At 45.5% G+C, this 15,774-nt stretch overlaps 1 protein-coding gene across 1 annotated transcript in view; it reads right to left on the reverse strand.

Annotated features, from left to right (window-relative positions):
- Nucleotides 1-15,774, reverse strand: part of LOC118360221 (protein kinase C zeta type) — a 167,805-nt gene that overhangs the window by 8,511 nt on the left and 143,520 nt on the right. Inside the window, 1 exon segment of the mRNA XM_035739493.2 lies at nucleotides 10,368-10,483. Coding sequence (XP_035595386.2) covers nucleotides 10,368-10,483 — 116 coding nt within the window.

Raw genomic sequence — 15,774 nt, forward strand, 5'->3', positions numbered from 1 at the left:
TACAGCTCTCCTATTCATAGGGAATCTTTGGCAGTCGGGTGAGAATAGTCCTATTTCAAGTCAAACATGGACATCGTTACTAGGGCGCCAATGAGGAAGGCTATGATCCACCTAGTAGCTTACATTTATTTCAAGCCAGCAATGTTCAAACAACCTCGCCACTGTTCTAACACACAATCTACCATTAAACCCCAGCAAAAAAACGTCCCTTTGCACAATGTGAGAACGTAGAAGAAAGATCAGGATGTTGTTGCTTCATCAGTGAACTCTCCCTGTGCCTATTACTCTCTCCCCAGCTGAGCCCCCGGTTGGTTCCATTAACAAAGCGGTAATCATCTATAAATGAAGTGAACCGTGTGACTGGTTTGGAGTGGCTGTGTAAAAATAAATGTACTACTCTGAGAGCGTAGCTTCTGCTGCAGCTGCTTCTCCAACAACAGCAACATGTTGTTCCTCTGCATCTCAAATGGCACCCTATTCCTGTTATAATTCACTACTTTTGACCAGAGCCCTGTCAAAAGTAGTGCACTATATAGGGAATAGGGTGCCATTTGAGACGCAACCCTCATCTGCCGTAGTAAAGAAGGCTGACCGCACTCCCCGGGAGGGTAGGGTGGAGCCGCAGGAAGGAGGCCTCTTGGAAAGAGAGAGGAATAGAGAGGCTTCCGTACTGGAGATGTAGGTTGTCTTTAAACGCTGGTCCTGTTTGGTTGTGGTTATTTTGCCTGTAATGGCTGAGGTGAGGTTTAATGTTGGTAGAGATGATCCTAGACCAGTTTTAAGGAGAAGCCTCATCTCCAGCTCATTGTAATCTAGATCCAGACAAACAGACCACCATGCCTCTAGAATCCCATTCAACACCCAGAAAATGCAATCTGTAAGATTCAACTAAAATTATACAAACAGTCTAAAATGATCGATGGATATTCTATCTGTGAGCACACTTGGGTGCTGCTAGCTAGATAACATTGAGTGAAGTCAGCGAGTAGCAGCAAACTTGAGGCGGTGAGAAAAGGAGGGGAAAGGCACAAGACCACAAAAGAGAAACAGAGCGAGGAGGGAACATTTGGGACACAACCAAAACAAACAAGAGTGCTCACTAGCACAAATGTTGCCTTTTTTCCAGAGACAGCTTAAAAGTGCTACCAGATGCGGAGAGAGGGAGAGAGCGAGCAACACAGAGAACGAGAGCGCGGGGGAGAAAGAGAGAGAACCAAGTGAGAGGAGGAAAGGGAGAAAGAAAATTATAAGAGGGGGAAAAAGGTTGTCAGAACTGGGAGCTGAGAGAGAGGGGGCTCAAGGGAAGAAAGACAGACAAGACAGCCTTGTATTTCATGGTGGTGCCCACACACACACAGCATTCATATAACAAAGTGGGACGGAACCAATCCAATCAACCTCCTCACTCTACCTACAATACAGATCCAGGGATTTAAAAACATTTCGTCCCTGTCTATAGACAAAAAAATAAAGCCTTTGAATCTCTGTGGCTAGCCATAGAACATAGAAAAGACTGAATCCTTATTGCTTTGGGTCTCGCCGTACTCGCCATTTCCAAGACTGGTGAAGTCACGGCGCTGGCAAAAGCAAATGAAATCCTCTCTCTCACCCTCTCTCCTAGCTCCTTGGCAAGGGCTCTCAGGAAGCTAGGGTTTTGTAATGCAGCAAAGTAAATCCAAACAAGGAGGGTTTACCCATTTTCTCCCTCCCTCCCACTCACTCTCTCTCGCACTTTTCTTTTTTCGTCTGCCAAACCCATCACAGAAGAGGAGGGGGCGTGATTTACATCACTCCCTCTCCCGTTCGGCAGGAGTGGGCGACATCACCCCTCTCTCCTGAGCGACACAGAGAAAAAGGGAGAGAGAGAGAGAGGCATCGCGTCTCTCCTTTTGAAGTGCTGTGGGGCTGCCATGCCATGGCGTTTGAAGCCTGCTTGAGATCTCTTCTCCCATTGAACTGGCAGAGCTGCCAACTCACAATCCCCCTTCACCTCTTTCTCCTCCCCAACGCTAAACCCCGCAGACTGTCACAGCAAACCTCAAATCCCGCAGCAAATTACTCCAGACAAGTGGGTGAGCCCCCAGTTGGCCCTAATGAGATGAGAGGTGCAGCTCTGGTTGATCTGACACACCTCAGTATAGACACCTCGGCTGTCAGAACCCAAGAGATAATGTGGGCTTATACTGAGGGTAGATGGATAGATGATGGGACTGTGTTAGAGGTCGAAACAGACAAAGGCAGGCAGGATACAGAATTTGAAGTTCAAATTGACTTAAAAATGAAAAACGTATATAGACTTATGGACCACAGTTTCCAAGTATTCTGAAAACTGTATGTTCCTCGAAGTGCCTAGAATTTGCATTGTTCTCAGCCTTTTTCTTCTGATTTGTATGGCATCTGATTGCCAATATATTTATATAGAAAGCTGAATGGATAGAAAACAAACAAACATCGAGCCTTAACATGAAATTAGTCCACAATGTATCATTTAATTTTGCTATCACAGACTGCAATATGTTCCGGGATTCTTCCGATGGCATTGAGGAGTACACCACATCAGTCACTGGCTTTATCAATAAGTGTACCCACAGTGACTGTACGTACATACCCCAACCAGAAGCCATGGATTACAGGCAACATTAGCACTGAGCTAAAGGGTAGAGCTGCCGCTTTCAAGGAGCGGGACTCTAACCCGGAAACTTATAAGAAATCCCGCTATGCCCTCCAACGAACCATCAAACAGGCAAACAATACAGGACTAAGATCGACTCGTACTGCACCGGCTCCGACGCTCGCGGATGTGGCAGGGCTTGCAAACTATTACAGACTACAAAGGGAAGCACAGCCGAGAGAGCTGCCCAGTGACACGAGTCTACCAGACGAGCTAAATAACTTCTATGCTCGCTTCGAGGCATGTAACACTGAGTCTGTAATACCCACGTTTCATCCCAGAAACCCTAGACCCACTCCAATTTGCATACTGCAGATCCACAGATGATGCAATCTCTGTTACACTGCCCTTTCACACCTGGACAAAAGGATCACGTATGTGAGAATGCTATTAATTGACTACAGCTTAGCGTTCAACACCATAGTGCCCTCAAAGTTCATCACTAAGCTAAGGACCCTGGGACTAAACACCTCCCTGCAACTGGATCCTGGACTTCCTGATGGGCCGCCCCCAGGTGGTAAGGGTAGGTAACAACACATCCACCACGCTGATCCTTAACACGGGGGTCCCTCAGGGGTGCCTGCTCAGTCACCTCCTGTACTCCCTGTTCACTCATGACTGCATGGCCAGACACGACTCCAACACCATCATTAAGTTTGCTGTTGACACAACAGCAACAGCACTGATCACAGACAACGATGAGACAGCCTATAAGGAGGTGACCGTGTGGTGCAAGGACAACAACCTCTCCCTCAACGTGATCAAGACAAAGGAGATGATTGTGGACAAAAGGAAAAGGAGGACCGAGCACGCCCCCATTATCGTCGAAGGGGCTGTAGTGGAGCAGGTTGAGAGCTTCAAGTTCCTTGGTGTCCACTTCACCTACAAGCTATCATGGTCCAAACACACCAAGACAGTCGTGAAGAGGGCACACCAAAACCTATTCCCCCTCAGGAGACTGAAAAGATGTCATAGGTCCTCAGATCCTCAAAACGTTCTACAGCTGCACCATCGAGAGCATCCTGACGGGTTGCATCACTGCCTGGTATGGCAACTGCTCGGCCTCCGACCGCAAGGAACTACAGAGGGTAGTGCGTACGGCCCAGTACATCACCAGGGCCAAGTTTCCAGCCATCCAGGGTCTCTGTACCAGGCGGGGGCAGAGGAAAGAGCTAAAAATGGCCAGACTCCAGTCACCCTAGTCATAGACTGTTCTCTCTGCTACCACACGGCAAGCGGTACCGGAGCACCAAGTCTATGTTCAAGAGGCTTCTGAACAGCTTCTACCCCCAAGCCATAAGACTCCTGAACAGCTAATAAAATGGCTACCCAGACAATTTGCATTGCTCCCCTGCTTCTACACTGCTGCTACTCTCTGTTAGTATCTATGCACAGTCACTTTAATAACTCTACCTACATGTACATATTACCTCAACACTGGTACCCATACCCCCTGTATATATCCCCGCTATTGTTATTTACTGCTGCTCTTAATTATTTGTTATTCTTATCTCTTACTTTTTTGGGGGTATTTTCTTAAAACAGCATTGTTGGTTCAGGGCTTGTAAGTAAGCATTTCACTGTAAGGCCTACCTACACCTGTTGTATTTGGCGCATGTGACAAATAAAATTGGATTTGATTTGAATGAAAATGTTGAAAAACTTCAGCCCAGTAATATCTATTGGCACCGCCTGCAAAGCCACATTGGAATAGTTTCCTGCAGCCGTGGAGAAAAGCCTGGCTTGTTTGTCATACTCTGGCTACAGAGCCCCTCGGTAGGACAGCAGCCACCTCTGTTGCTATGCCAAATCTTTTCAGCCCATTCTTTTTAAGTTAATCTAAAACAAGGATTCTGTCAAAGCCCCCGTGGACAACATGTCCACATTGATCAAAACATGGCGTATACACTGGAGAAAGAAGTCATTGTTGGAACCAAGGGCATTTTCTTTTTCTCATTGAAGACAATTTTTTTCAAAAACATTGAGTCGGGGACGTTGCATAGTACCACTCGCAAACAGACTGAAGAAATGTGGATAGCTGTTACAATATAAGATGTTGACACTTATGTTGCAGATTCTCAGGTGGTGAATGCTCTCTGGTTGTTCAATTTTAAGATATTGAAGATCTTCACCACTACTATCATAGACTATTGATAAAAATAAAAAAAATTGATGACTTTGAATGACCGTTATGCACTGAGTATACAAAACATTAAGAACCTGCTCTTTCCATGACATAGCTTTCACCTGGTCAGTCTATGATCCCTTATTGATGTCACCTGTTAAATCCACTTCAATCAGTGTAGATGAAGGGGAGGAGACAGGTTAAATAAGGTTTTTTAAGCCTTAAGACAATTGAGACATGGATTGTGTATGCGTGCCATTCAGAGGGTTAATGGACAAGACTGTAAGTGCCTTTGAATGGGGTATGGTAGTAGTTGTCAGGTACACCAGTTTGTGTCAAGAACTGCAACACTGCTGGGTTTTTCATGCTCAACAGCTTCCTGTGTGTATCAAGAATGGTCCACCACCCAAAGGTCATCAAGCCAAATTGACACAACTGTGGTAAGCATTGGAGTCAACATGGGCCAGCATCCCTGTGGAAAACTTTCGACACCTTGCCTTGTAGAGTCCATTCTCCCTACTAATTGAGGCTGTTCGAGGGCAAAAGGGGGGACAACACAATATTAGGAAGGTGTTCCTAATGCTTGGTATAATCAGTGTAGATATCCATGGAGCCACAAAGGGGCAGTAAAATGAGTCACACGTTAAAAAACCCTGTATAGACTCGGTCTAGAAACAACCCCTAGTGCCTAGCCAACCCTAGACACTTGTGGAGATATGAGATGTTTTGATATGTGTAAGGAATATATAGACAGCTCAACCTAGCCAATAGGCTATAGGTTGAATTTTCACCATATTGTTTAAACGTAATGAATCAAGTGTCTCAAAGTGGGTAGGGGCTAGGGGTTGTTCCTGTATAGGTCCCTAGTCTCAGACTCCAGTCTCCAATCCCTTATGGTACAGCGGTGACAGACTGGATTGGACTGGTCCTGAGAGAGGAGTGCCCCCTACTGGCCAACAACCATCACCATTCCCAGAGTTTAACTGGCCTTGCCCTGTCTAGCTTCCCTATCCACTAACCGTCCATATGTTATCAAGTTATTATAACATTTACATTTACATTTAAGTCATTTAGCAGACGCTCTTATCCAGAGCGACTTACAAATTGGTGCATTCACCTTATGACATCCAGTGGAACAGCCACTTTACAATAGTGCATCTAAATCTTTTAAGGGGGTGAGAAGGATTACTTTATCCTATCCTAGGTATTCCTTAAAGAGGTGGGGTTTCAGGTGTCTCCGGAAGGTGGTGATTGACTCCGCTGTCCTGGCGTCGTGAGGGAGTGTGTTCCACCATTGGGGTGCCAGAGCAGCGAACAGTTTTGACTGGGCTGAGCGGGAACTGTACTTCCTCAGTGGTAGGGAGGCGAGCAGGCCAGAGGTTGATGAACGCAGTGCCCTTGTTTGGGTGTAGGGCCTGATCAGAGCCTGGAGGTACTGAGGTGCCGTTCCCCTCACAGCTCCGTAGGCAAGCACCATGGTCTTGTAGCGGATGCGAGCTTCAACTGGAAGCCAGTGGAGAGAGCGGAGGAGCGGGGTGACGTGAGAGAACTTGGGAAGGTTGAACACCAGACGGGCTGCGGCGTTCTGGATGAGTTGTAGGGGTTTAATGGCACAGGCAGGGAGCCCAGCCAACAGCGAGTTGCAGTAATCCAGACGGGAGATGACAAGTGCCTGGATTAGGACCTGCGCCGCTTCCTGTGTGAGGCAGGGTCGTACTCTGCGGATGTTGTAGAGCATGAACCTACAGGAACGGGCCACCGCCTTGATGTTAGTTGAGAACGACAGGGTGTTGTCCAGGATCTTAGCGCTCTGGGAGGAGGACACAATGGAGTTGTCAACCGTGATGGCGAGATCATGGAACGGGCAGTCCTTCCCCGGGAGGAAGAGCAGCTCCGTCTTGCCGAGGTTCAGCTTGAGGTGGTGATCCGTCATCCACACTGATATGTCTGCCAGACATGCAGAGATGCGATTCGCCACCTGGTCATCAGAAGGGGGAAAGGAGAAGATTAATTGTGCGTCGTCTGCATAGCAATGATAGGAGAGACCATGTGAGGTTATGACAGAGCCAAGTGACTTGGTGTATAGCGAGAATAGGAGAGGGCCTAGAACAGAGCCCTGGGGGACACCAGTGGTGAGAGCGCGTGGTGAGGAGACAGATTCTCGCCACGCCACCTGGTAGGAGCGACCTCTCAGGTAGGACGCAATCCAAGCGTGGGCCGCGCCGGAGATGCCCAACTCGGAGAGGGTGGAGAGGAGGATCTGATGGTTCACAGTATCGAAGGCAGCCGATAGGTCTAGAAGGATGAGAGCAGAGGAGAGAGAGTTCGCTTTAGCAGTGCGGAGCGTCTCCGTGATACAGAGAAGAGCAGTCTCAGTTGAATGACTAGTCTTGAAACCTGACTGATTTGGATCAAGAAGGTCATTCTGAGAGAGATAGCGGGAGAGCTGGCCAAGGACGGCACGTTCAAGAGTTTTGGAGAGAAAACAAAGAAGGGATACTGGTCTGTAGTTGTTGACATCGGAGGGATCGAGTGTAGGTTTTTTCAGAAGGGGTGCAACTCTCGCTCTCTTGAAGACGGAAGGGACGTAGCCAGCGGTCAGGGATGAGTTGATGAGCGAGGTGAGGTAAGGGAGAAGGTCTCCGGAAATGGTCTGGAGAAGAGAGGAGGGGATAGGGTCGAGCGGGCAGGTTGTTGGGCGGCCGGCCGTCACAAGACGCGAGATTTCATCTGGAGAGAGAGGGGAGAAAGAGGTCAGAGCACAGGGTAGGGCAGTGTGAGCAGAACCAGCGGTGTCGTTTGACTTAGCAAACGAGGATCGGATGTCGTCGACCTTCTTTTCAAAATGGTTGACGAAGTCATCTGCAGAGAGGGAGGAGGGGGGGGGAGGGGGAGGAGGATTCAGGAGGGAGGAGAAGGTGGCAAAGAGCTTCCTAGGGTTAGAGGCAGATGCTTGGAATTTAGAGTGGTAGAAAGTGGCTTTAGCAGCAGAGACAGAGGAGGAAAATGTAGAGAGGAGGGAGCGAAAGGATGTCAGGTCCGCAGGGAGGCGAGTTTTCCTCCATTTCCGCTCGGCTGCCCGGAGCCCTGTTCTGTGAGCTCGCAATGAGTCGTCGAGCCACGGAGCGGGAGGGGAGGACCGAGCTGGCCTGGAAGATAGGGGACATAGAGAGTCAAAGGATGCAGAAAGGGAGGAGAGGAGGGTTGAGCATCAGGAGAATCAGGAGATAGGTTGGAGAAGGTTTGAGCAGAGGGAAGAGATGATAGGATGGAAGAGGAGAGAGTAGCGGGGGAGAGAGAGCGAAGGTTGGGACGGCGCGATACCATCCGAGTAGGGGCAGTGTGGGAAGTGTTGGATGAGAGCGAGAGGGAAAAGGATACAAGGTAGTGGTCGGAGACTTGGAGGGGAGTTGCAATGAGGTTAGTGGAAGAACAGCATCTAGTAAAGATGAGGTCGAGCGTATTGCCTGCCTTGTGAGTAGGGGGAAGGTGAGAGGGTGAGGTCAAAAGAGGAAAGGAGTGGAAAGAAGGAGGCAGAGAGGAATGAGTCAAAGGTAGACGTGGGGAGGTTAAAGTCGCCCAGAACTGTGAGAGGTGAGCCGTCCTCAGGAAAGGAGCTTATCAAGACATCAAGCTCATTGATGAACTCTCCGAGGGGACCTGGAGGGCGATAAATGATAAGGATGTTAAGCTTGAAAGGGCTGGTAACTGTGACAGCATGAAATTCAAAGGAGGCGATAGACAGATGGGTAAGGGGAGAAAGAGAGAATGACCACTTGGGAGAGATGAGGATCCCGGTGCCACCACCCCGCTGACCAGAAGCTCTCGGGGTGTGCGAGAACACGTAGGCGGACGAAGAGAGAACAGTAGGAGTAGCAGTGTTATCTGTGGTGATCCATGTTTCCGTCAGTGCCAAGAAGTCGAGGACTGGAGGGAGGCATAGGCTGAGATGAACTCTGCCTTGTTGGCCGCAGATCGGCAGTTCCAGAGGCTACCGGAGACCTGGAACTCCACGTGGGTCGTGCGCGCTGGGACCACCAGATTAGGTGGCCGCGGCCACGCGGTGTGGAGCGTTTGTATGGTCTGTGCAGAGAGGAGAGAACAGGGATAGACAGACACATAGTTGACAGGCTACAGAAGAGGCTACGCTAATGCAAGGAGATTGGAATGACAAGTGGACTACACGTCTCGAATGTTCAGAAAGTTAAGCTTACGTAGCAAGAATCTTATTGACTAAAATGATTAAAATGATACAGTACTGCTGAAGTAGGCTAGCTGGCAGTGGCTGCGTTGTTGACTTTGTAGGCTAGCTGGCAGTGGCTGCGTTGTTGACACTACACTAATCAAGTCGTTCCGTTGAGTGTAATAGTTTCTACAGTGCTGCTATTCGGGGGCTAGCTGGCTAGCTAGCAGTGTTGATTACGTTACGTTGCGTTAAAAGAACGACAATAGCTGGCTAGCTAACCTAGAAAATCGCTCTAGACTACACAATTATCTTTGATACACAGATGTGTAGCTAGCTATGTAGCTAGCTACGATCAAACAAATCAAACCGTTGTGCTGTAATGAAATGAAATGAAAATGTGATACTACCTGTGGAGCGAAGCGGAATGCGACCGGGTTGTTGAGTGCGGAAGTTCTATTCAGTAGACGTTGGCTGCTGTTGGCTAGCTAGCAGTGTCTCCTACGTTAAGGACGACAAATAGCTGGCTAGCTAACCTCGGTAAATTAAGATAATCACTCTAAGACTACACGCTCTAAACTACACAATTATCTTGGATATGAAGACAGCAAAGACAACTATGTAGCTAGCTAACACTACACTAATCAAGTCGTTCAGTTGAGTGTAATAGTTTCTACAGTGCTGCTATTCGGTAGACGGTGGACGTTTGCTAGCTGGCTAGCTGCTGGGCAGATAGCAGTGTAGACTACGTTAGGACGACGAAATACGAAGTTGCAATAGAAGTGCTGACTGTTTCACTTTGTTGTCCTCTTTCTTTTCCTTTTTCTTCTGTCCTTCTTTTGTCTTCCTTTCTTCTGTAAACTAGATATTTTTTGTTGTTATTCTTTGTAAGCTAGCTAGCTTCTTCCAGGAGAGTCCCTAGCAACTGCTTAGCAACAAGTAAACAATTCTGCTAGCAATTCAGCTAGCTAAGATAACTGTACAATGTTATGAAAAATAGTTAATTTTTCAAAAGCCTGTCTTTTTTGGTTTGTTCCTTGTTTTGTCTTCTATTGAGTCTTGCAGTTTTCTCTTGATTTTTTCGATGTACTTCACTCTAAAAAAACATTTAAATCTCAATATATACAGGAGCTCATTTTTCAGCAGCTGCTCAATTTAGAACTCCGGAACACGCCGGAGTTATAACACTAGTTATAGAACACTGAAACACTACCAGCTATTTGCAGTACTCTATAACATTAGTGTTTAAAATATGTGGTCATACACACTTCATAACTAGTTTGATGACTCGTTAAATCTAAACTATATAGTCATTAAATATCTAGTCTTGATTAAATACGTAGTCTTCTGTTAGGCTAGTCATGTCGGTTTAGAGGGTGTTCACTTACTCATCGTCTGGTGTTAGCTGCACTGGTTCGTTAGTGAACTGGGTGTCAAAGTTCTCCAGGCCATAGTCGTCTGCGATCTGTGGCTTGAAGGGCGGGGCCATCTGTTTCTTCTCCAGCTGCATGGGGAGACGAGCACAACAACTTTAATGGAAAATTGGAGGATAACAGCAGACAATATTGCCACTCCTATTTGCCACATCTTCAATTTAAGCCTACTAGAAAGTGTGTGCCCTCAGGCCTGGAGGGAAGCAAAAGTCATTCCGCTACTGAAGAACAGTAAAGCCCCCCTTTATTGGCTCAAACAGCCGACCAATCAGCCTGTTACCAACCCTTAGTAAAACTTTTGGAAAAAATGGTGTTTGACCAGATACAATGTTATTTTACAGTAAACAAATTGACAACAGACTTTCAGGACGCTTATAGGGAAGGACATTCAACAAGCCCAGCACACAAATGACTGATGATTGGCTGAGAGAAACTGATGATTACAATATTGGGAGCTGTTTTGTTAACCTTCAGTGCGCTTTTGACATTATCGATCATAGTCTGCTGCTGGACAATCTTATGTGTTATGGATTTACACCCCCTGCTATATTGTGGATAAAGAGTTACCTGTCTAACAGAAGACAGAGGGTGTTCTTTAATGGAAGCCTGTCTAACATAATCCAGGTAGAATCAGGAATTCACCAGGGCAGCTGTCTAGGCCCCTTACTTTTAAAAATCTTTACTAACAACATGAGTAAAGCCAGTGTGTCTATGTATGCAGATGACTCAACACTATACATATCAGCTACTACAGTGACTGAATTGACTGCAACACTTAACAAAGAGCTGCAGTTATTTTCAGAATGTGTGGCAAGGAACAAGTTAGTCCTAAATATTTCTAAAACTAAAAGCATTGTATTTGGGACAAACCCTAAACCTCAACTAAATCTCGAAATGAATAATGTGGAAATTGAGCAAGTTAAGGTGACTAAATTGCTTGGAGTAACCCTGGATTGTCAAACTTTCATGGTCAAAACATGTTGATTCAAAAGTAGCTAAGATGGCAAAAAGTCTGTCCAAAATAAAGCACTGCTCTGCGTTCTTAACACCATCAACAAGGCAGGTCCTAGAGGCCGTAGGTTTGTTGCACCTGGACTACTGTTCAGTCGTGTGGTCAGGTACCACAAAGAGGGACTTAGGAAAATTACAATTGGCTCAGAACAGGGCAGCACGGCTGGCCCTTAAATGTACATAGAGAGCAAACATTAATTATATGCATGTCAATCTCTCATGGCTCAAAGTGGAGGAGAGATTGACTTCATCACTACTTGTTTTCGTAAGAAGTATTGACAAGCTGAGTGCACCACGCTGTCTATTTAAATTACTGGCACACAGCTCGGACACCCATGCATACCCCACATGCCACCAGATGTCTCTTCACAATCCCCAAGTCCAGAACAGACTATGGGAGGCGCACATTACTACATAAAGTCATGACTACATGGAACTCTATTCCACACAGGTAACTGAAGCAAGCAGTAGAATCAGATTTTAAAAACAGATAAAAATTCACCTTAAGGAATAGCAGGGACTGTGAAGAGACACACACTGTTTTATCTTTTGTTTTATGTGTAATGTGTCTTAATGTGTTTGGACCCCAGGAAGAGTAGCTGCTGCCCTAATAAAATACAAACAACACTGTCATTAGTGCACACCGTAGAAAAACATTTTGCAATGGACGACGAAAACGAGCATTTCTAGAAAGTACAAGGTTCAGGTAGTCCCTCCATGTTTCAGTCCGTTTTCTGTTTTCGGAGTCTGGTAAATATTACCTGGTCCCTGCTAGCCTGGTCCAGATGGTCACAGAATAGCAATTACGTATTTGAAAGGAAACAAATACTTATGTGACCCAGGTGTGACATGCACACGTTATCTTTGTAAATGTTGCACTGTCTGTTTATTGGCTTTGTTGAATATACAGTATCAGTAAAAGCTTTGGACAGCTAACCATTCCAGGGTGTTTCCTTTATTTGTACATTGTAGAATAATAGTGAAGATATCAAAACTGTGAAATAACACACATGGAATCATGTAGTAGCCAAAACCGTGTTAAACAAATCAAAATATATGTTATATTTGAGATTCTTCAAAGTAGCCACTCTTTGCCTTGAAGACAGCTTTACACACTCTTGGCATTCTCTCAACCAGCTTCATGAGGTAGTCACCTGGAATGCATTTCAATTAACAGGTGTGCCTTGTTAAAAAAGTACATTTGTGTAATTTCTTTCCTTCTTAAGGTGTTTGAGCCAATCAGTTGTGATGTGACAAGGTAGGGGTGGTATACAGAATATATCCTTATTTGGTAAAATACCAAGTCCATATTATGGCAATAACAGCTCAAATAAGCAAAGAGAGACAGTCCATCATTACTTTAAAACATGAAGGTCAGTCAATGCGGAAGATTAAGAACTTTTAAAGTTTCTTCAAGTGCAGTCGCAAAAACCATCAAGCTCTCTGATGAAACTGGCTCTCATGAGGACCGCAACAGGAAAGGAAGACCCAGAGTTACCTCTGCTGCAGAGGCCAAATAAATGCTTCCCAGAGTTCAAGTAACAGACACACCTCAACATCGGGGCGGCAGGGTAGCCTAGTGGTTAGAGCGTTGGACTAGTAACCGAAAGGTTGCAAGTTCAAATCCCGAGCTGACAAGGAACACATCTGTTGTTCTGCCCCTGAACAGGCAGTTAACTGTTCCTAGGCCGTCATTGAAAATAAGAATTTGTTCTTAACTGACTTGCCTAGTTAAATAAAAGGTAAAAAAAAAAAAAAATCAACTGTTCAGAGGAGACTGCATGAATCAGGCCTTCATGGTGGAATTGCTGCAAAGAAACCACTACTAAAGGACACCAATAAGAAGAATACTTGCTTGGGCCAAGAAACACGAGCAATGGACTGGTGGAAATCTGTCCTTGGGTCTGATGAGTACAAATTTTGGATTTTTGGGTCCAACCGCTGTGTCTTTGTGAGACGCAGAGTAGGTGACCGGATGATCTCCGCATGTGTGGTTCCCACCGTGAAGCATGGAGGAGGAGGTGTGATGGTGCTTTGCTGGTGACACTGTCTGTGATTTATTTAGAATTCAAGGCACACTTAACCAGCATAGTTGGACTATCATTTGTTTTTCAACAGGATAATGACCCAAAACACACCTCCAGGCTGTGTAAGGGCTATATGACCAAGGAGAGTGATGGAGTGCTGCATCAGATGACCTGGCCTCCACAATCACCCAACCTCAACCCAATTGAGATGGTTTGGGATGAGTTGGACCGCTGAGTGAAAGAAAAGCAGCCAACAAGTGCTCAGCATTTATGTGGGAACTCCAAGACTGTTGGAAATGCATTCGCTGCTTGAGAGAATGCCAAGAGTGTGCAAAGCTGTCATCAAGGCAAAGGGTGGCTACTTTGAAGTATATAAAATATATTTTGACTTGTTTTAACACTTTTTTGGTTATGATTCCATATGTGTTATTTCATAGTTTTGACATTTTCACTATTATTCTACAATGTAGAAAATTGTTTTTTTTTAAATAAAGAAAAACCCTTGAATGAGTAGGTGTGTCAACTTTTGACGGATACTGTATATCATATGAATAAAATAGAGAAAAAGAGAGAAAAGCAGGAGAGAAAAAATATGACGGCGGAAGGAAGGGTGAGCCTATCAATATTGTTAGTGGGTGATTCACTGGGCCCTGCAGAGTGAGTAAGGGTTCACATGTGGTTCGTTTCCATGGTTTTCCAGTCCTTCTCAGTCATGCAATAGTCAACTGAGGACCTTACATTGTTCAAAAAAACATAATCTTTGTGTTTTATATACACTCCCCTCCATATGTATTTGGACAGTGAAGCTTGACATTTTTATTTGGCTCTATACTCCATCCAGCATTTTGGATTTGAGATCAAATGTTTCATTTCAGGCGACAGTAGGCTACAGAATGTCCACTTTTATTTGAGGGTATTTTCATACATATCTGTTTTAACGTTTAGAAATGAAAGCACTTTATGTACAGTTGAAGTCAGAGGTTTACATACACCTTAGCCAAATACATTTAATCCTAGTAAAAATTCCCTGTCTTAGGTTAGTTAGGATCACCACTTTATTTTAAAAAATGTGAAATGTCAGAATAATAGTAGAGTGATTTATCACATTCCCAGTGAGTCAGAAGTTACACTCAATTAGTATTTGGTAGCATTGCCTTTAAATTGTTTAACTTGGGTCAAAAATGTTGGGTAGCCTTCCACAAGTTTCCCACAATAGGTTGGGTGAATTTTAGGCCATTCCTCCTGACAGAGCTGGTGTAACTCGCACACTCCTTTTCAGTCCGGCCCACACATTTTCTATAGGATTGAGTTCAGGGCTTTGAGATGGCCACTCCAATACCTTGACTTTCTTGTCCTTAAGCCATTTTGCCACAACTTTGGAAGCATGCTTGGGGTCATTGTCCATTTGGAAGACCCACTTGTGACCAAGCTTTAACTTCCTGACTGATGTCTTGAGATGTTGTTTCAATATATGCACATAATTTTCCAACCTCATGAAGCCATCTATGTTGTGAAGTACACCAGTCCCTCCTGCATCAAAGCACCCCCCACAACATGATGCTGCCACCGTCGTGCTTCATGGTTGGGATGGTGTTCTTCGGCTTGCAAGCCTCCCCCGTTTTCCTCCAAACATAACGATGGTCATTATGACCAAACAGTTCTTTTTTTGTTTCATCAGACCAGAGGACATTTCTCCCAAAAATACAATCTTTGTCCCCATGTGCAGTTGCAAACCGTAGTCTGGCTTTTTTTAATGGCGGTTTTGGAGCAGTGGCTTCTTCCTTGCTGAGCGGCCTTTCAGGTTATGTCGATATAGGACTAATTTTACTGTGGATATAGATACTTTTGTATCTGTTTCCTCCAGCATCTTCACAAGGTCCTTTGCTGTTCTTCTGGGATTGATTTGCACTTTTCGCACCAAAGTACGTTCATCTCTAGGAGACAGAACATGTCTCCTTCCTGAGTGGTATGACAGCTGCGTGGTTCCATGGTGTTTATACTTGGTCCTGCCGTACATACTTACATGTATGCTATGGTCACAAGACGCAAGCTTCCTAATTGTCCCTAGAATTTCTAAGCAAACTGCTGGAGGCAGGGCTTTCTCCTATAGAGCTCCATTTTTATGGAATGACCTGCCTACCCATGTGAGAGACGCAGACTCAGTCTCAACCTTTAAGTCTTTATTGAAGACTCATCTCATCTGTAGGTCCTATGATTGAGTGTAGTCTGGCCCAGGAGTGTGAAGGTGAATGGAAAGGCACTGGAGCAACGAACCGCCCTTGCTGTCTCTGCCTGGCCGGTACCCCTCTCTCCACTGGGATTCT

Source organism: Oncorhynchus keta, chromosome 27 (genome assembly GCF_023373465.1).
Source record: "Oncorhynchus keta strain PuntledgeMale-10-30-2019 chromosome 27, Oket_V2, whole genome shotgun sequence".
In the NCBI taxonomy this organism is placed as follows: Eukaryota; Metazoa; Chordata; class Actinopteri; order Salmoniformes; family Salmonidae; genus Oncorhynchus; species Oncorhynchus keta.